The 21,134-nt window shown below is 38.0% G+C and overlaps 1 protein-coding gene across 1 annotated transcript in view; it reads right to left on the reverse strand.

Moving 5' to 3' along the window:
* The window catches only part of LOC118749131 (mediator of RNA polymerase II transcription subunit 12), a 192,179-nt gene that overhangs the window by 5,661 nt on the left and 165,384 nt on the right, over positions 1 to 21,134 (reverse strand). Inside the window, exon 11 of the mRNA XM_036483899.1 lies at positions 3 to 58. Within this exon, the coding sequence (XP_036339792.1) occupies positions 3 to 58 (56 nt within the window). The remainder of the gene's footprint in view (positions 1 to 2; positions 59 to 21,134) is intronic.

Here is a 21,134-nt window from a genome sequence, read left to right on the forward strand (position 1 = left end):
ACCAAATTTGGAGTCTGCTGTTGGTTTATGTTCTGATTTTGGGATTGAACCATTCCACCTAAAATATATAAAGATAAATATTATTGCCCTTATATTAACATTTTTAAATTATTGTTAAACGACAGTAAGAAAGCGTAGTAGACCAACTCATACATTTTTACAGTGGGCTAAAGTTTTATAATTGTTTTAATTAAAATCCCAAGTATTTTATATGTATAAAATATATGGAGAATTATCATGATTCAATAATAGAAAGGTTTTGTAATAAAACGTGTTCTCGCTTCCACACATAAAATCGACTACTTTACTTGTGCAGAATGTTGCTTACTATACAGTTTATAATGATATTAGTAGTAAAATCAAAAATTCTTCATACTAAATGTTCGTGAGCATCACCTTCGTTTGCGTAATTTTCTAGAACAAGTGTAGAATAGCGACCGTTTAGCTATAAAATAACCAAAAATAACCGATTGATAGAACTTTTCACACTGATTTGAACGATACCAAATTTATTCGGCGCAGGTAATAAATAAAGAAGACATAGGAGGTTTATTTGCTTTATTTATTTGTATTTTTTATTATCACTAAATTGTTGAAACCCAAAAGTAGATAATGACAAAATATGTAATATCGAATTAAAGGTAATAACTTGTACTTTCTAAATAATAGTAATTTCTTTACCATTAATTATGTAGTTTTTTCAAAAAAGGTTATTTCATGAAAAAATAACATTTCGATGGCTGAGTGGAAGATCGACCTATCTCGGCAGCCAGTTCGAAAAGGCCCTATCTCAGAAAATTTTTCAAAAACGCTTTATCTCAGAAAACTTTTCAAGAACGCCCTACTTCAGAATTTTATTGGAAGACACCCTACCTAAGAATTGGGTTGAATAACCCCCTATCTCAGCTGCCGATTCAAAAACGCCCTATCTCAGCTTATTTTCAATGTATTTTCGTTTGAGATAGGGCTTTTTTGAACCGAGCTCTGAGATAGAACGTTCTTAAACAAAATTCTGAAATAGAGTGTTTTTCAATAAAATTCTGAAATAGATTGTTTTTCAATAAAATTCTGAAGTAGGGCGTTCTTGAAAAGTTTTCTGAGATAGGGCGTTTTCGAACTGGCTGCCGAGATAGGTCGATCTCCCACTCAGCTTACTTGCCATGTCCCGCGATGTGCTCACTTCAACGTGTAACGTAGCTCCCCTACGCTACATTAACAAACATATGTACATACGTACATATCTACATTCCTACGTACAACCATACATACATACATTCATACGCACAACCATACAAGCATACTTAAACTACGCATTTATATACATACATACATACAACAATACATACGCTACGCACTTATACACATACAACTTTACATACATACACCCATACGTATGGACAATCAAAGCAAAGCACGCAAGAGTACACAGCAACCCAAAGCATTCATGTACACCAATACTCCGCGAAAATTCATTACGCAAGCATGCCCAAAAACGCAATCTTCATTCGCTTCTCAACCGGTTCATTGACAACCGACTTAAGTTGATCGACGCTAACTCAGCCAGCAACAGCTTCCGTAGGTAAGCACGGGACGCATCAAGACGGCTAGGCCGCGTAACCTTGAGCGCCCCTGGCCCTTCCTACGGGAAAGGCCGAAAGGTTGAAGGGGCTTGCGAGAGGGGGAATACCCCTCGCACAGACCACCAACCCACTTTTTTATAAAACCGGTCTCAGTGGACAGGAGCCTAACCCTCCTGCCCACTTAGATTACCGCGTGGCGAGCGGGCATTGTGCGGCGGGTAAAACCGCCTGGCTCTGCCTGCGAGAGGGGCCGACAGTTTGCAGTTAACATACTAACGATCAGCTTCCGTATGTCAACTTCCGTAGCTTCCCTTCCGTGACTGTTTCGGACCGCCACTACCAACTACCACCCCTAGGCCACGACTACAGTGAAGGTCCGCCACCGACCGTCGCCGAGTACCGTAAACTGTGCCAATGCTATCCAGGGCCATCGCTACCTTCAAGGCCGAGCACATCTTCACGATCACTGGGCCGCCAATAGTATCGCCGCCCCTAGGCCAGACCGCTACCGAAGGGCCGCTACGTACCATCTGTAAGGACCGCCCACATCCTCGTCATCCAGGGCCGTAGTCACCGCCATTACTCATCAGGGCCGAAGTTGTCCTCTTCGTCACATATCCCCGTCACGAGGCTCAGAAACCTCAGGTACGCCCAGTCACCATCACCGCTCAGGGCTGCTGCCTACCCAAAAAGGGCCCGTTATCATAACCAGGGCCGCCAAGACTGTTATCACTGCGGGAGGTCGCTACCGCCCTCGTCACTATTTGGGCCACCGTCAACATCACCGCAGCACCGGAACTACTACTACAAAGGGGCTGCTACTGCCGCCGCAACCAGCACCGCCGCTCCCATTGGCGGCAGCACCAGTACTGTGGGCGTTTACCATTCTTACGTTCGCTACCGCTCTCACGGTTATCATCATTGATCACCGAACCGTCACCGCTCTCACCGTCAACGTTACCGTCACTAGCCATCAGACAGCCTCCGCCCTCTGAACCACGACGCCGACCCCCGACGAGTTAGTCTCTCTCCCTCTCCATACCTCCCTCTTTCTTCTTGGAGGTCAAGGTGCCGGTATTCTGGCCAAACAGCCGCGTGTGTGTGGTTGTGTTCTTTACAGTAAACTACTGTGTTTTATTTTATTCAGTGGGACCTCCGCCCAACCCTGGAGCGGCTGAGTTAATAATAATAGATTGGCGCTTACACATATGTTAGTGTTTGGCCGAGCTTCTCCTCCGATTTGTGGCGTGCGCCTTGAAGTTGTCACACAAAGCGTAGGGACCTACAGTTTTACGCCGACTCCGAACGGCGATTGTATTTTTATGAGAAGCTGTTTTTCATGGCAGAAATACACTCGGAGGTTTGCCATTGCCTGCCGAGGGACGACCGCTGTTAAGAAAAAACCTTTTTCTATATTTTTTTGCGATGTTGCTTTGACCAGGGCTTGAACCCAGGCGTTGCGGAGTGGAAGCGCGCACTGCTTACCACTACACCACAGCGGCCGACGAGCGGCTGAGTTGCCTTCGATAAAACCCACCTCATAAATGGAGCCCGAGCAGGGACCCAGATCTGCAGGCGCATGTGCAAAAGAATAACATGCATTATTCCTGTCGAAGGAGGAATGCAGACAACACCAGTTACCAGTTGAGGGGAACACAGTCGATGAGCTACGGAGTGCTTTAAGCCACCTCATCAGAACCAAGCGAAGTAGAAAATCAACTGATAATCTCCTAAAAGAACTAGGAATGGAGATCACCGCTGAAGAAGCCAGGGTCGCAAAGCCATCACCCGAAGCCACTCCAGCCATCAAACTGGGCGAATCAAAATGATGAGCCGGATGAGCAAAACCGGCAGCTCCCCAACGAGACAGGCTTAGTAACGCTGAAGTAATGAGTACTGTCCATCGTTGGGACGTACACTATTCCGGCGGCGATGCCCTGCACGACTTCTTGGAGCGGATTGAGGAACTGGCCGAATGTTATCAAATCCTGCCAGACCAACTGCTCCCAACCCTCCCCGAGATCTTACGCGGCAAAGCACTCCAATGGTTCCGCATCCAAAGGCAACAAATAACCACCTGGGCTAGATTCCGCGTCGAGGCAGGAAGATACTTCCTGCCTAAACGACACATAAACCATATAGAAGATAAAATTCGCCAGCGGAAACAGATGCACAGGGAAAAAGCCAAGGACTACATCCTTGCCCTCCAGACGCTCATCCGACAACATCCGATCATGTGCCACGAAAACCACCTAGAACGTATTTATGACGGCCGCCGAGTCGAGTACCGACTCTTCGTCAAAAGAAGCGAATTCCAAACCATCGAGGAGCTCATGGAGCTCGCCGATGAGTATGAGCTAGCCGGTATGATGCAAGAAACACCTGCTGGCGCTGCAAGAAGCGTGGGCATCAGCGTTACCATTGTCACAACCCGCGCCGGCTGTTCTGCTCCCATTGCGGACAAGACGGAACTTTCTTCAGGAATTGTCAATGCCCCAAATCAACCATTATAGCGCCACCCATCGCTCAAGCTACTACATTGCAATCCGAACGGAGGAATATCGACGGTCGCTTCTACGCCGACGTCACCATCGAAGGCTTACACGTACGAGCACTGGTGGACACAGGAGCCACTCTAACGTACGTGGACGACAGAATGCGCGCCCACTTAGAACGATTCAACATCCGACCGCAGCCTAATAAGCAGAACGTCCAACTCGCGAACAGACATGCGTTGCCAGTACCCACACCTACCCCGTCAGAACCAAGTATAACGAGCGATTCACACGCACGGCGGTAGCAGTGATACCGAACCTAGCAGAACGAATGATACTAGTAATGGACTTCCTGTCAAAACGAGGCATTGTTGTAACCTTAGATGGCTAGCCACTAAATCCCGACGTCACCAAAACCTACACCCACGATGTGTTGCGTAACAGAACGGGCTTATCTGGATGAGGAACCGAACCAGGAACTTACCCACTTCTTGGACTACCACAAGATGCTGTTTTCCAAAATCACCGGACCAAGCACTACCGCCGAGCACGTCATTACACTAAGACGCAACCTACCGGAGTTGTACTACTACCCGTCGGCCAAAGTTACTCAGCAGCAAAGAGCTAAGGTGGCATCACGCGAAAGTCGAGAAAGAATCGCCAACCAACACCACCTGACGAACCTCGGCCAATATTACCAAGGCGACCTCCTTTCGAAGCAGTCCCACAAGCCACGTACCCGTGAAAATGGAGCCTTTAGCATTACCACACCCAGACTAATGGGAACCACTATTCACGATCACTACACGCCCTGCAGAAACTCGTGACATAACCAGCTCACTAGCCGACAGCAACAACAAAGAGTTCACCACGGTAAAACCCGTACTAGACCGTGCAGTAAACATCGAGGATACAACACCGGAAGATCCATTCCGAAACCTACGCCTACAATGACCATACAAAAATTTACGCGAATGGCGAATCCGCTGGCACAGACGCAAACTCAATGTCCTCCTCATGGACGAAGACCACGCCTTGGTCAGGTACCGCGAGCAAACTCGCGTGATAGAATTCGAAGACCGAGAAGGAAGCTACACAATACGACCCACCAAGATTGCCAAAACACCCCACGGAACTGGAAGATTAACATTTCATCATATATATGTCATACTCACTTATAAACGCATGAAATGAACAACTTATTTTTTTTTTTGCTTTCCCAATTTTCTACCTTTGAGTGAAATGTAATTTCATACCTGAAAGAGGAAAACTGGGTATAACTATAAGTAACCTTACAAGTACAAAAAAAAATATTTATATATATTAGTCTCGAGAATAGTATTTATTTTATGTACATTTTTTTTATTATTATATGTAAAAGAAAATTCTTTTCTTTCTCACCTTACAACCGCCTCACAATGCCAAGCCACCACGACTGAATACATACTGTTCCGCCTCCATGGGTACGCACGGGGCGCATCGAGACGGCTTAGGCCGCGTAACCTTGAGCGCCCCCGGCTCTGACAGTTGCAGAAAACATACATATTAACGATCACCTTCCGTAGGTCAGCTTCCGTAGCTTCCCTTCCGTGACTGTTTCGGACCGCCGGCACCAACTACCGCCCCTAGGCCACGACTACAGTGAAGATCCGCCACCGTTTGTCACCGAGGACCGTAAACTGTGCCAGTGCTAACCAGGTCCGTCGCTACCTTCAAGGCCGAGCACCTCTTCACGATCACTGGGCCGCCAATAGCATCGACGCCCCTACGCCAGACCGCTACCGATGGGCCGCTACGTGCCATCTGTAAGGACCGCCCACATCCTCGTCATCCAGGGCCGTAGTCACCGCCATTACTCATCAGGGCCGGAGTTGTCCCCTTCGTGAAAAATCCGGGCCGCTAACGCTATCACCGCCCCCGGGCCGTCATCCCCCGTCACGAGCATCAAAAACCTAAGGTACGCCCAGTCACCATCACCGCTCAGGGCTGCTGCCCCCGTCGTAACCCAAAAGTGGCCCGTTATCATAACCAGGGCCGCCAAGACTGTTATCACTGCGGGAGGTCGCTACCGCCCTCGTCACTATTTGAGCCACCGTCAACATCACCGCAGCACCGAAACTACTACAAAGAAGGGGATGCTACTGCCGCCGCAAACAGCACCGCCGCTCTTATTGGCTGCAGCACAAGTACTGTGGGCGTTTACCATTCTTACGCTCTCACGATTATCATCATTGACCACCGAACCGTCACCGCTATCCCGTCACCGTTACCAGTTTTGACTACATTTATTTGATTTTTTAAGGTTCATTATTTTTATATAAAAGTATGGCTCTTTATCTAACAAATACCGTATAAATCTTAATTTCGTACTTTGCACAAAAATTCCACAAACCTTTCATCCCAATTTCATGCATTTTATTTTTAATTTCTAGAATAATTTTTGGTATGCAGTTTTATAGTTTATTAAATTCTAGTACAATAAAGTGCAAATTTTAAGTTGCTAAAAAAGCGCGTTGGGGTTTGATAATCAGAGTTAATGATTCATTAACGGCATTTAGTGAACATTAAAGTTAAGTAAAGAAAAACCTTTGCTTAACTTTTTAACGACCGATTTTGACAATGTTTTATTTATTATTTTTCTCTGCTGAATTGGCATTACATACATATACATGGCACAATAAACAGGTGAAGTAATAAAGCCGCATTCTCTGTTCATTTTCTGACATTCGGCTGCCTTGTATTTCACAATGTTGCCTTTATTCGTTAATCGTTTTATGTGTTGGTTCTTTGGAAGTATTTACATATATTTTGGGGGCAATTTGGCCATTTATTATTTGTTTGCAACATTGTTTTTATTTCTAAAACTTTCCGTTTAAATTTTTGTGCAAAAATACTACATAATTTATTTGTGATTAAAAAATTAATAATGCCTAAGCCAAGCTGTGTAATTTGCAGAAAAACGTGGACTCACGAAGGCGTCCGTTTGTTCCATTCACCAGCGGAGCAGGTTAGGCTGAATAAGTTGGATATTTCAAATATATAATGGCGAAGTCATTTCTGGCACCACCAACCAGTGATCGGACTTCTACCACATTGTGGTAGATCTGCCACTTTTTTGAGCATCTACCACATCTACCACAAAAGGTCTGAAATCTTCCACATATTCGCGTTTTTGAGTACCTAGTTTTATTTTTGCTCGACATAATTTTCTTAATTTAAAGAGCTAAAATTGTCCAACACTTAACACTATATCGTAACATTCCCGGCGGCGATGAAATTTCTCAATTAAAGGTAAACAAAGCCGAATGGGACGATAAAATAAACTGTAAAATAGTAAATTTTCTCAATCATAAATTTTTCGACAGGAAACGTGGTTTCATTACGTTAAATTTTAAAATATGTGATTTATAAAAAAAAACTAGTAGCGAAGATTAAAAAACGGCGATTTTTGTGAAAGTTTTAGCAAATTTCAATGCATCTTAAGTTTTGAGGCGTTCTTCCCATTTACTTGAGAATTGTCAAAATCGGCAAATCACAAGTAGCGGGTTCTGCAACGTGCCACATTTGTTCGCTACTTCGTGATGTGATGGAATGAAACGCTGACAGCACTCCACAAGGTTTGCAAAAAAATGTATGTTCCAAAAATACTTTGATATGGAAGGAACCGCTTTACACTGTAGGAAAAAATTGTCTAGGAAAAAATTGACAAAACTCAATTAAATTTTTAGCAACTTCAATCTAGCACTTCGTTATACTAAAATAAATTTTTTTAGAGTCTGATTAAAAAGTTTGTAGTTTAGGTGAAACCTTACAGAATTTGTTTAATTTTTGTACAAAGTTTGATCCAAAGCCTGAGATCTACCACTTTTTTTTTTGAAATCTACCAAATTTTTTTCCAGATTCTACCACACAACATTTTTTTAAGTCCCATCACTGCCACCAACTTCTCCGAAAAATTATTATCCCAAAGCGGTACAAAGACAAAAAGTGGTCCGTGGAAAATCCGTACGAAATTCGTACGCTCAAATTTGTTCGGCGAGCAAAAAAAATCGTTTGTACTTAGGTGAATACAGGAATCGTACTTTTAATAACATAAAATAAAGAAACACATATTTCCATTACTCCTATTTATTGATTGCTTCACAGACAACCTTATAATTTTTCTGACTACAGCCTTTTAACAAGCAGTGTGTTCAAAGTTTATGTACATGTAACAAAACTTTTCAGGTGGGTTGTCGACCCTACCGAGTAACAGTATAATGTTTGAAGAGATGGTTAAAGTTAAGGGTTTTTTTTACATTTTACGCGACAAAAACTGCCAACAATCGAAGTCTACCAATTTTAAAGATCTATAAATCCTCTTCTCATGTTTGATTTGTAAAACCGGGTGATAAATAGTCAAACTGTTTATAGATAAGTCCCTCAAGTACGAAAATAGCGGATTTTTTAATAAAAAAAATGGAGGGTTCAGGAACTATAAGAAACCTATGAGACATCTGTAAAACAGGAAAATTTATACAATATGAAACAAACTCTCGAAAAATCCGTACATCTTGACGGAACGCTAAAAATCCGTACGTTGAATCCGTACAACCATTTTCACCCCTGAAAATCCGTACCGTACGGAAAAATCCGTACATCTGGCAGGGCTGCCGTTAATATCACGTGTTGTATTTTTGTATTCACGTTGCTGATTTCATGTATCTAATTTCATCTCTTCATAAAATTATCAAGATTTGTCTATGCATCCGCCGTTGAGTCCTTGGAAGTACTCTATGTGCAAAATCTTTTTGACTAATTTCACCATTTTGAAAAGTGTTTTTGCCTCAATATATCGAATTGTACGGCATTAACTGTCACTTTTAATAGGTAACTGCATTGGCTACTTTTATTAAGATTGTATGCATTTGTCGGTGAGTCCGTGACGTATTATTTGTGAAAAATCTTGTTTACTAATTTCCCCATTTTAACATATTTTTTTGCATAAAAATATTAGTTTGTGCGGCATTAACATGGTGTTTTCAAACCGTAGTTGGACCCCTTTCACCTAGAATGATATAGACACTTCTCAATCTGAGTGGTCTTCAGTATCTACGTTCTTGATTGTTTCTCTTTACGTGAACTATTCCGTGGATTTAGTACATCACAGTACTCTTATTAGCGTCAAAATCTTTATTTAAGTTTCTAATTATCGTATATTACATTGGCTGTAAATCCTTAAGGATCTTTGTTGTTGTTAGTGTTTGTCTTTCAATACTAAATACAAGCGTAATCCACAAAATTGTTTGTTAAATAAAAAATAATAAATTATGCTTAAATTTAGTTAATTTAAATGGCTCTTTAATTTTTAAAATAGGGATATGTCAAAAGTAATCTTTAATATTATGTATGTACATATCAGAGAGCTGCAACGGATACCTAGATTTTGTGTATACTCGATCATTTACTCGGGCTTTGTATGATCGTTCGTTTATGTTCAATAACAAGTAATGCGCCGTTAGCTCATTGCGCACGACGATTGCGGCAACACATTGTGCTCGCTTCAACCACCAAAGTGGCGTTAGCGTGAACGAGTATAGAAATGTTATATGTACACACACATACTCGCCGTCACCACAGCCAAGGCATGAAACGTTTTGTGGCGCGAGCCACTCGAATTGTCCTTGCATGTATCAGTTGATCGTCGTCGTTGTCGTGTTATTCTTTGCATGCATTAGTTGAACGCGATCATTGGGTGCATTTGCTAATTTTTCAAGTTGTGTTATTCTTTGAGTGCAATAATTGATCAGCGGCCATTAAGTACGTGATTTATAATTGTAGTTATCGTGAGATGGCAGATACAATAGAATTCGTTTCTGATGTAGCTCCAATTTCAGTTTTGAAAGAAAGGGTTAAACAAAATATTGATGAAATATGGGTAGCCAATTTAAGTTTGTGGCATAAAGCTGCATGCTTCTTATATCCACCAGCTATAAATATGCAACAAAATGACGTTAAGTGTTATAAAGGACTTTTGCATTTCTCGCATTAACGAAAGAACTGTTATTTCTCAACCCAATTCTGCACAATTTAGTGATAATGAACTTTCAAGCTTGACCACTCCTTCACCTCCCTTGGCATTACAACCTTTAGTTAATCAAAATAACTCGGATGAAAGTATTTTAAGTTGCACAGGTTCCTTTCCTGACAACTCTTTGCCTCCTAACAACGATGCCCAGTTCTTTTTTTCTCACTTGTTCAGGCGACCTGTTTCACAAACAATAGAAATACCTGAAGATGAAGTGGAAAGATATAGTAAGGAAACAATTGAAATGACTGAAAACTTCAACGTAATTGAGTGGTGGAAAGAAAATGGAAAAAAGTTCCCTCATTTGTCGAAACTAGCGTTGCAAATCCATTCAATGCCAGCTAGCAGTGCAGCTGCTGAGAACTTTTTCTCTGGCTGGCAATACCATATCAGAGAAAAGGAACCGGCTAGCGCCAGGCTCGGTTGATAGCTTGCTATTTTTAAATTCCTATTTTAAAAACTTTAATTCTTAGAAGTCTAAACTTTATGTAAAGTCACTTGCAAAAATAATTTGGCATTTATTTTTTACCATATTCGCATTGATTTTTATGCTAAACATTTTTATGTTAGCTTGTTATGAATATAGAGCTCATTCCACAAAAAACCTAGTAAATCAAAATTTTAAGCTTTGGACAAAATTAAGGAAAATTCAGCAAATTTTTATAAAATTTTTAAACTATTTAATCATAGTTTCTAAAATAAATTCCAGTGCGCAGTTTTACGGCTCACTAATTTTAGTATGTATAATAAAAACAAAGTTTGAAGTTGCTAAAAAATTCCTTTGATTGTTGATAATTTTTTCGCTGACGGTGTTGCGCATTTTCTTCTATACAAAAAATTCGTTATATGGAAAAAGTGCGTTGAGCGAAAAATATCAAATACCAACGGGAATTTTTAGCAACTTCAAACTTCCTTTTTATCACAACAAATTTGAATGGGCCGTAAAACTGCGTACTGGAATTAATTTAGGTATTATGATTAAAAAATTTTACATTTTCAGGAAAAATTAGCCGAATTTTCCCAATTTTTTTTTTCAAAGTTTAAAATTTTTTATTTGCATGGATTTTGTTGCAGATTGACTTCTAAATGTGTGTAAAAAAACTTAACGAAAAAAATATTGCATGAACAACATTTTGAATATCGTAAAAAAATCAATGCCAAAATGCCTTTGCTGTAAATATTTAATCTCATTAAATGTGTTCTTTGTTTTGTAATTTGAATGCGTATGTATTTATTTTAAGAATTTTAGAAAGGTGAAATTTGGAACTTTAGTTTTAAGTTTGTACCCCTAGATCATAAGATTTTTTGAAACTATATTAAGTTTAATGAAATGTTTCTCCATAGCTTTTGATTTTAACTCGTTGAATTTAAGGTCTTTTTTTATATTTAGCATAAATGTTGGATCTCATGAAATATTTTTGTTCAATATACATATATTAAATATGAATTAAAACTACATACTATGTATGTTACGTCTTTAAACTTATTTGTTTTGTTTTTGAATCACAGCGCGCGATAGAGCGCGAGTGACGAAAGCAGCAGCTTTCCAACGATAGCAAAAAATGTCGCTATGGTTAAAAATGAACATATATTCGTCTAATTCGGTTACTTTAACTTTTTAATTTTCGATTCGTACGAAAACAAGAATATGCCTCTATATCTAATTTGGGCGAATTTTCAGAGTTGTGGAATAAGTGCGAAGATAAATCTCGATTGCAGAGCTTCTGCAAACCTTAAATCAAGTTCCATTGGGGTATTTTACATTCTTTGCCACAAAGGACCATCGCCATATACATATGTATGTATACATATCGCACACCGTCTTCAAAAGAGTCACAACTCAAAATAATACGTTCGTCAGAAAATGCGAAAAACTATTTCGTAGCCCATGCGAATCATATGGGCAAAGGCGACTTTAGCTTAGGTTTTTCAAGAAATTGTATCAAAAATTTGCTCCAGCTTTTGCTGAAAGGTAAATAAAAGCTCTGTGTACTTTTTAGCGCATCATTTCAAAAATTCCAAATTTTGAGTTGTGACTCTATTGAAGACGGTGTGCGATATGTACAATGGATGAATAGACGCAAGCTATTGAGTATGGAAAACCCCCCTTCATTGACAAGTGACCAAACTATCCTTTCATTTCAAATGTTTATTCGACTATAAATTCCTCAATCACGGCAATGTCATCAGAATAGCTGGCAATCTTAATATGCAAGGCATTTGTGCAGAAATTAAACAGTTATTTTTATTTAGTTTTTAATTTAAAGCTGACTGAATAAATTGATTAAAAGAATATATTGACACGAGTCCACATTTTGTCCAAAGTTCTTGCATTGTATGTTGTTTTTTTTTGCAGGAATCAAGGTCTGTGCAGAACTCTATTATTTCATGGTGGATGCTGGCGACTGATGTGATAAACGCGACCACCTTACATTTTTGTGGTTTATGTTAGGGATGTTGCGAATGTGGAATTTTAGACATCCGCGGTCGCTCGAGGTGACAAACTTGAAACTTGACAAAACTGTAAATTCTTTTCGATTGACGCTGCACCAGTTCAGAGGACCTTCAGTTATGTTTTTTTTTTTTTTATTGCGGTGCAACAGTTATTTTTTGGGAATTGCATCGGGGCTGCAAATGTCGGATGTATCCTCCTGACTTTCCTCTTCATAATCTAGCATCATGGCAAGATCTTTGTTTAAACAGCGTTGTGTTCCAATTTGGAACATCAATTCTTTGATTGTTTCAGAATTTGGAGAACCTGTTACGTCATCAGCGTTTTTCGATTTCAGTTCTTGTACTTAATTTTTAATCCTGTCTTCTGTGACTGGTTTGAAAAATTTGTGTGTGAATAGGTGGATATGGCAAATAAATTGTTAGTTTCTAGGAATGAAAATTTTGAAAAAAATTCTGTTTTTAAAGTCGGGGCTGCCAGCAAAAATAGTTTAAAATCTTGTTATTTTGTTAAAAAGATACCCCGTTTTTTATAATAATTTGAATCACGGACGATAAAGGTCTCAGATTTGCTTAGTTCTCGGGTGACTCCTTGGAAAGGTTCGCCTGTAATGAATACCTTGTAATTAGTTTTTTTTTTTATTAGTTAGTTGAGCTTCCTAGTTGCAGGCAGTCACAATTTTAATTACTCACCGCTGTCGGTACCATAAGCTATCAAATCTGTTTTGTTGTTCCATTCCATGCGCTCAATGTGTTTTGATATATTTTTTGAGGCGAATGAACGCAACAAAGAGGGCTTATTTCACATTGTTGCTAAAATGCAAAAAATCACAACTAACCAAATTTTTGTATTGCCTAAAACGATGATTCGATCAAATGCATCAATCAAAAAGTTAATTTTGGATTTTTAGTTAGTAACGGCCTTTTGTATTTCAGCTACGATGTGAGTTAAGCCCTTTCCATACTATACTAACCATGATACAAAAAAGAAGGTAGTTTCATTGTCAATTTTCGGGCGCCATATTAACTACCTGACAATTAAGCAGATTGTGACATTTCGTGCTGCCATACCTAGCCCTCAAAAATCATTTATTTATTGTAAAAAAAAATATTTACAAAATTAAGTGCAGATTGGCCGTCACGTAAACTCCTTTCGCTCCACCTATTTTCCACCACGTAGTCCATATCCTTGAGGATTGCAAATATCTCAGCCTGGAAGACCGAAACATGCTTGCCAAGAGAAAAGTTAATGACGGTGAGTGCAGCAGTGCATCAAGAGCAACGCCACGTATTGTAGAGAAATCTTTCGTACCGCACACGGCAGTAGTTCTTTGAAGTTTGCAAGCAGACCTCCCACGCTCTGATTGAGAATCTGCTCCACCCCATCACTGTCGCATAGCTAATTATCGGTCTGATCATAGAGGTATAAATCCAAAGACCAGTTTACATTGCCAAAATGCTACCCATTCTTTAGAGGTTTTGTGTTCCTCGTTAGATTTTCACGAAAGTTTTGTGTCCAGAGTTACTTATAGATACTTCATTTTCGGAGAATTCTGAAATTGTGACTCCTTTCATTGTGAGGGCAATGAGACCATTCAACATTCTCCGAATCGTGGTTTCAGACTATGCTTCAATGACGAAATATCTAACAATACATCTTCTACGGACTATTTAACAAAAAAAAAGTTTTTTTTATGTAAATTTTTTCATTTTGTTTAAAATGAAATGAAAAACAGATTTTAACAAATAAATGTTTCAAAACTAGATTTTATTTTATTTCTTCATCTCTGCACATCGATATTATTCAAAGGATCTTTTAAACGCTTGAGAAAAATTTTCAAATTTGATTGCCGAGCACATCAACTTACTATTGTTTGTATGTAAATTTTACTCCCAAATATTTAAAAGAAAATCTCCCCTATCAAAAAATTTCAATGTGGCAAGGCTATGCTTAATGTTTACATCTGGAGAAATGTCAAAAGTCTGCTTTATAATCAAAAAATAGTAGTAATGAAACTACCTTATTTTTTGTATCATGATACTAACCATATATTACATGCCAAGTCCCACGCCTCAATAGATATAAAATTCACCTTGAATTATTTCTTATTTAATTTGTGAACTTGGCTGTCGACTTATTTACATACCATTTTATCTTTATTTCGATGCTTGCTAATTTTGACAATTTACACAAAATTAAAATAAATGTTTTTGTTTTCGAGCTGAAACACTAATAGAAGGAAGCACCGAACTTAAGAATAATAAGTTTTACGAGGAAACAAAATAATTACACTAAGAAAAAGTAGAAAACAACTAGAGATTCATCCAGTTTTTTCAACAGACCTTTGACAAATAATATTCGATTCTCTTTATAGCCAGCCGTTGAACATTTCCGCTGGAAATACCTAGTATTTTCTTACGCTTTGCCTTTAAATTACGAAAGAAGGTGGACGTAGGGGACAGTCTACCGTAGCATCTCTACAGGCAAAAAATATTGGCTAAAATTTTTGTTTGCCAGATATACGTTTTAACAGTGCGTACAATATTCGCATTCGCAAAAGCTCCGCATTGATTATTGCGAATGCGAAAGCAAATGCGAATATCATAATTTATACGGAAGTTCCGCGGGTGCAAATGCGAATGCGAATATTCGGAACAACCCTGGCTTATGTACAATGAAAAAGTCACTAATTATGATCACCACCGATGCTGTGAAGCATGGTACAATAATTACAGGTATTGTCTTCCTAGAGAGTTTGGCTTCACATCGAAATTCGTGCTCCCTTATTTTCATTTTGACGCAGTTCAATGTTGATTCTTTTCCTTTTATTTGGTTTTGCTTTTGTTTTCGCTCAATTTAGTTTTTATAATTTTTCAAAAAAAAGAAAAAACTTTTCAAATGAAGGGAGCCATACCAATTTTGAATTTATTTACTAATCAAATGTTTTTTTCGGCTTTTGCAAATTAAATAAGTCCCCTGCAAGAAGGTTTGTTTAAAAAAAATACATGTACATACATGGTATATGGGGTACGGAAATATCCCTTTTCCCTAGCAGTAAACCTTTTAGTGTAGGCAACATTGATGTTTCTCAAATAAGGCAAATACGCTCTCTGGGGAGACCTTTAATTATTGTACCATGGCTGTGATGCATATTTATGCTACTAAAAAGGAAAATTCAGTTTTCTTTCGTGTTCAAAAAGAAAACCAAATAAAGGAATATCAAATATTTCGTTTCTCATTGACAATTAAAACCAAATGATGTCATATAAAAAATTTTTGATAAATGATGCCATGATTAAATTTTTGAGCATTTTCATTAACAACCGATTATGTACTTAACATTTTTACTCTAAGAGGAGTCATTAATGAGCGGATTTAATGACAATTAGTTAAGGAATCGTTAGCCATAATTTAATGAACGTTTCTGAGTGCGGCTGTTCTTTACTCAAGAATATACATATAAAGACTGGTTTTCACTATGTCATATTTTGACGCCAAAATTTTGGCGACATATTTTGACACAACTTTATCTCCTTTATCCATATATTTACCGATGATATTATGGGTCAACAACTGACAGCTACCCGATTTCGCAGCGCATGCACACGACTAAAGACCTATCCTGATCCAAATCAATCGACAAACCGCTTTTTGATCCCATTTGACAATGTGTTTTCACTTATTTGACGACAAATGCCACTGAATTTGACATAGTGAAAAACAGCCTTAAGACCTTGACTATGTATAATGATCGTTATTGGAATTAAAAACAGGTCTCTCATGTATTTAGGGATACTCAAATTTGTTTTTATTGATGATAATAGCGTCACGGGAAAGAGCTTAAATTAGTTGGAAACTGAGTAGGCATACAATACTTCTACTATTTACTTAAAGTTCGTATAAATATGTGTATGAAAAAATTAATTTTATCAAAACGTTTATGGAATGTAAAAATAAGAATTTGTATTTGTACATTCACAACAAACCTATTTTAATTATTTAAGCCCAGTGTAAAAAAAGAAGCAGAGAAAGTACATACACATAAGCAATTTCCGAAAATAAAACATCCTTTCTATCTCACTGCAACTGATCTGTTCTGGACACAATTTCATTTTTCAATGAAAGAGGAAAGAATGTATTTCAAAATATGGCAACTTCGTTGAAAAATAAGGTCATGTCTCAAACGGATCGGTTGAAAAAACTTCTCGAAATAAAAATCCGTATGAGTTTTACCGTGATTCAACATTATCGAGAGGTAGTGTATTTAACAGCCACTGTTTCCTTAGTATGGTGGCTGGTGATGTTGATACTGCTGTGCAGATATATTTTGATGATTTGGCAACTGTCTCTGAAGTTGAGCGACCAAATTTGGAGTTTGCTGTTGGTTTATGTTCTGATTTTGAGATTGCATCATTCCACCTAACATATTAACATTTTTAAATTATTGTTAAACGACAGTATTCAAGTGTAGTAGACCAACTCATACAGTTTTACAGTGGGCTAAAGTTTTAATTTAAATCGCAAGTATTTCATGTGTATAAAATATATGGAGCATTACATATGAACCGGCCGGGTATTCCTATTTAGTATATACATTTATATTTATATTATATTTGTCACTTTTAATTTTGGATTGTAATTTATATGCCTTTAAACTTTCGCTGGCTTTCAGATACCCTTTATTTATATTTGGAGACCTTACTTCGATTGCCATATTTAAAGACTGGAGCGCATCCAAAATGTGTTCTTACGCTTCGCCCTTCGATCCTTGAACTTTGTTGACCCAATCCCATCGAATAGTGCCAGATGTAAGCTAATTAACTTAAAATCCTTAACCTGAAGGGGAATTATTCTCGCCCTCTCCTTTGTCTTTGATATTATTCAAGGCATAATTTATTGCCCCTCCCTTCTAGAACGCATAAACTTTTATATTCCTAGTTATGCCTATTTATAGAGCCTTAAGAGAACTTCTCAAATTCTTAGCCTCTTACTTATTTTCCTCTAAATATGAATTTGTGCGTTTTTAAATGAATTTTATAGTTAATCTGAATCAACATTTTATTTTTGAAATAGTAATTTTATTTTTGCATTAAATACTCTTAGCTTAGTTTTCATATTTTGTCCATAGTCTGTAAGTGAATATTTGTTCCATATACCTAATCTTATCTTATTCTTATAAATATTATAAATGTGAAAGTTTGTATGTTTGGATGTTTGGGAAATCATCACGCGGAAACGACTGCACGGATTTGCATGAAATTTTGTACGCAGATAGCTTATGGGCCGGATTGGTTAATAGGCTATTTTTTTAAGAGTTGTTACCTGTTAAAAAAGTTTAATTTTTTAATATGCGGGAACGACTGAATGGATTTGCATGAAAATTTCCACACAGATAGCTTATGACCCAGATTGAAAAATAGGCTACTTTTCTTAAAAAAGTTTAATTAAATTAATACGCGGAAACGACTGAATGGATTTGCATGAAATTTTTCAAGCAGATAGCTTATGACCTACAGTGGAAAATAGGCTAATTTTTTGGAAGAGTTACCACCTGTTAAAAAATTTTAATTAAATTAATACGCGGAAATGACTAAACGGATTTGCATGAAATTTTGCACACAGATAGCTTATGACCTAGGTTAGAAAGTAAGCTACTTTTTTTAAGAGTTGCCACCTGTTAGAAATGTTTAATTTAATTAATACGCGGAAATGAGTGAACTGATTTGCATGGAAGTTTTCACACAGATAGCTTATGAGCTAGGCTGAACAATAGGCTACTTTGTTAAGAATTGCCACCTGTTTGAAAATGAAATTTTGCTTAAGGATGGTTTATGACCTGGATTGAAAAATACGCTACTTCCTTAACCGGTTTTCCGATCAGAACGAAATTTAGTACACTTACTACGGGTTTCGGAACGATGGTCTTAACTGAAAGTAAGTCCGATAACTCAAGGCCCCTCCCATACAAATTGGAATTTTCATATTACATACATATCTCTGGAAGTATTTGTGGGAGACAACTGAAACTTGGTATAGTGATATGTATGTGAAATCAATGTTGGCATTAATCGATTGATGTTTTAATTAGTTAGTTAATTCGATTAAATTCAATTTGATTACAGTTAATCATGATTAATTTTAATCCGACTAAACAGTTAATCGTAACCGCGATTAAAGAATTAATTTTTATTCATGAACTCTTTATTTGATCTAGTAGGTTTGGTGATTAATTAAGTTATGCTGGAATTTCCCTGTGCACATAAAGCAAGTTAATCCGGTATGGCTAAGTCGGGTTTCCTCATCAATCTAAGCAATTTGGTGTGCATTTTCATTAAGATATATACCAACAAACGTTTTACAAACTAGGTTTGTAAAAGTTCCCAGTTTATGTATTACTGATAACAATAATTATAATTTTTTTATATTACGTATAAGCGTAAAACACAAAATAATTACTATAACTGGTGTTTGGTTTCAAACTAGGAGAAACTACACAAATTAATCAGATTTTATTTTTAATTGGATTAACGATTAATGTTTTAAATTAATTAAACGCAATCGCAGCCAGCGATTAACGATTAAAAAAATGTTATCATTAATCGTACAGCTGATTACGACTAATTAATTTTAATGGTCAAACGCGATTAACATTTTAATCGGTAATTTTTAATCGTTAATCAGATTAACAGTTTGCCAACACTGTGTGAAATCATGTTCATATTCACGGAGAAAAATTTACGTTTTTGGAAAAGAGGCGTAGCACCTCCCATACTGACTGAAAGTTTCATATTGCATATCTCTTCAAATGTTTGGGGTAAAGCACTCAAGCTTGGTATGGAAATACATATGTATGCATGTATGTATGTGAAACTAATACCATACTCATGGAGAAAAATGAGAGTTTTGGAAAAGGTGGTGTGGCAACTCCCATGCAAATTGATTTTTCTATGCTGCATATCTCTGGAGGTGTTTATTGCAGAGGACTGGAACTTGGCACTGAGATGTGTATACAAAATTAATTCCATACTCATAGAGAAGAATTTGCGTTTTTCGAAAAGCGGACATGGTTCCTGCCGTACAAATTTTCTGTTTTATACTGCTTATCTCTAGAGGTGTTCATGGTGGAGTACTGGGACTTGGTACTGGGGTATGTAAAATCAATTCTAAATTCATGGAAGAAGATTAGGGTTATAAGAAAAAGGGGCGTGGCACTTCCAGTACAAATTTACTTTTTCTTGCCACATAAACCTGGAGGTGTTTGTGGAAGACAGAATAAATTTAATTAAATGGAAAAGGGAGAGCCGGGTTCGACCTTATAATCTAAAGCTCTCTTGAGGCATTTCCTACAGTAATGAGAAGTGGTATTTTATCAAGGCCAGGTTACTAAATTTGAGTTGGAAATATTAGAACCCGCCGTGGCACCTCCAAGAAGGTTACACGTTCACGCGTCGTATACCTGGAACAATTTTGAGGTAAACTTATAGGGATTGATATATTTCGTATGCCTAGCGCGCAGACGAGATTTTATAATTTCATATTTTTAAACGGCCTAAATACCTTAACTCGCTTAAAAAATAACGAGCTATAACGAAATGGGCACATAAATAAAAACTAACATCATTAAATTATTTTTAATATTTGTATAAAAGCGCGGGGTGAAACCCGCGGGTGTAAGCTAGTAATCTATAAATAAACAAATACATATATTATTATATATAATTTTCCTTTGAACTTCGGACGAAAACCTGTGGAACTGTCAAACAACAATATTACTCTCTTAACTGAGAGGAACAGGAGATCTACTACAAATGTGTACGGAAACGCAAAAAGCACCTTTTCCAGCAAAAACGTCAGTCGGTTTGTTTACATGTCATTGGTGCAACACTGATTTGGCTGAAAGATCACAAATATTTCGTTGCTAATTAAATTGCTTAACAAATGTAACAAAATGGCACACATAGGCCACGAGTCGAAGTTCAGTTGCGATACCACGACTAAGGGTTTTCACTCCCACTTGCTAAATCTCCCAATTTGACAAGGTCACTAAAGAAAGCAGACCCCAGAAAGCGCAATATGCTTCTCGATAATGCCAGGTAGTTACAGAGAAAGTGGAGCACTGTCTCCTCCTCCTCATAGTTCTTGTAGCTTCTGTAGCATCTATAGTAAGGCGCTCCGAGCCGTTCTGCGTGTTTACCTATAAAGAAGTGGTCTGTTAGAGGAGCAATTGTGTGATATATATCCTCGTCCTTAGAGAATATAAATTTCGAGACCTTTTTCGATCCCATCTAGGCCAAGTTTGCCTAGAAATTCGAATTTCCATTTCATCCAAATTCTCGTAAAAGCAGCCTGCAAGAGGCATACCAATGCGTTCTTTGTCCGGAAGAATCTTGCTGTACGGATTGCTCCGCAAATGCAGATCATAGAAATCCTCTATACTTTGCTGGGAAGGTTAATATTTGAGGCCTTGCTGGTCTAACCACCACTGTGTGGGTCCAGAGCATATACTCGGGCTCCCATCTCTTACCAATGGCCTGCTTACA

Source organism: Rhagoletis pomonella, unplaced genomic scaffold (genome assembly GCF_013731165.1).
Source record: "Rhagoletis pomonella isolate Grant_MI unplaced genomic scaffold, Rhpom_1.0 Rhpom_scaffold_00014, whole genome shotgun sequence".
Lineage (NCBI taxonomy): Eukaryota > Metazoa > Arthropoda > Insecta > Diptera > Tephritidae > Rhagoletis > Rhagoletis pomonella.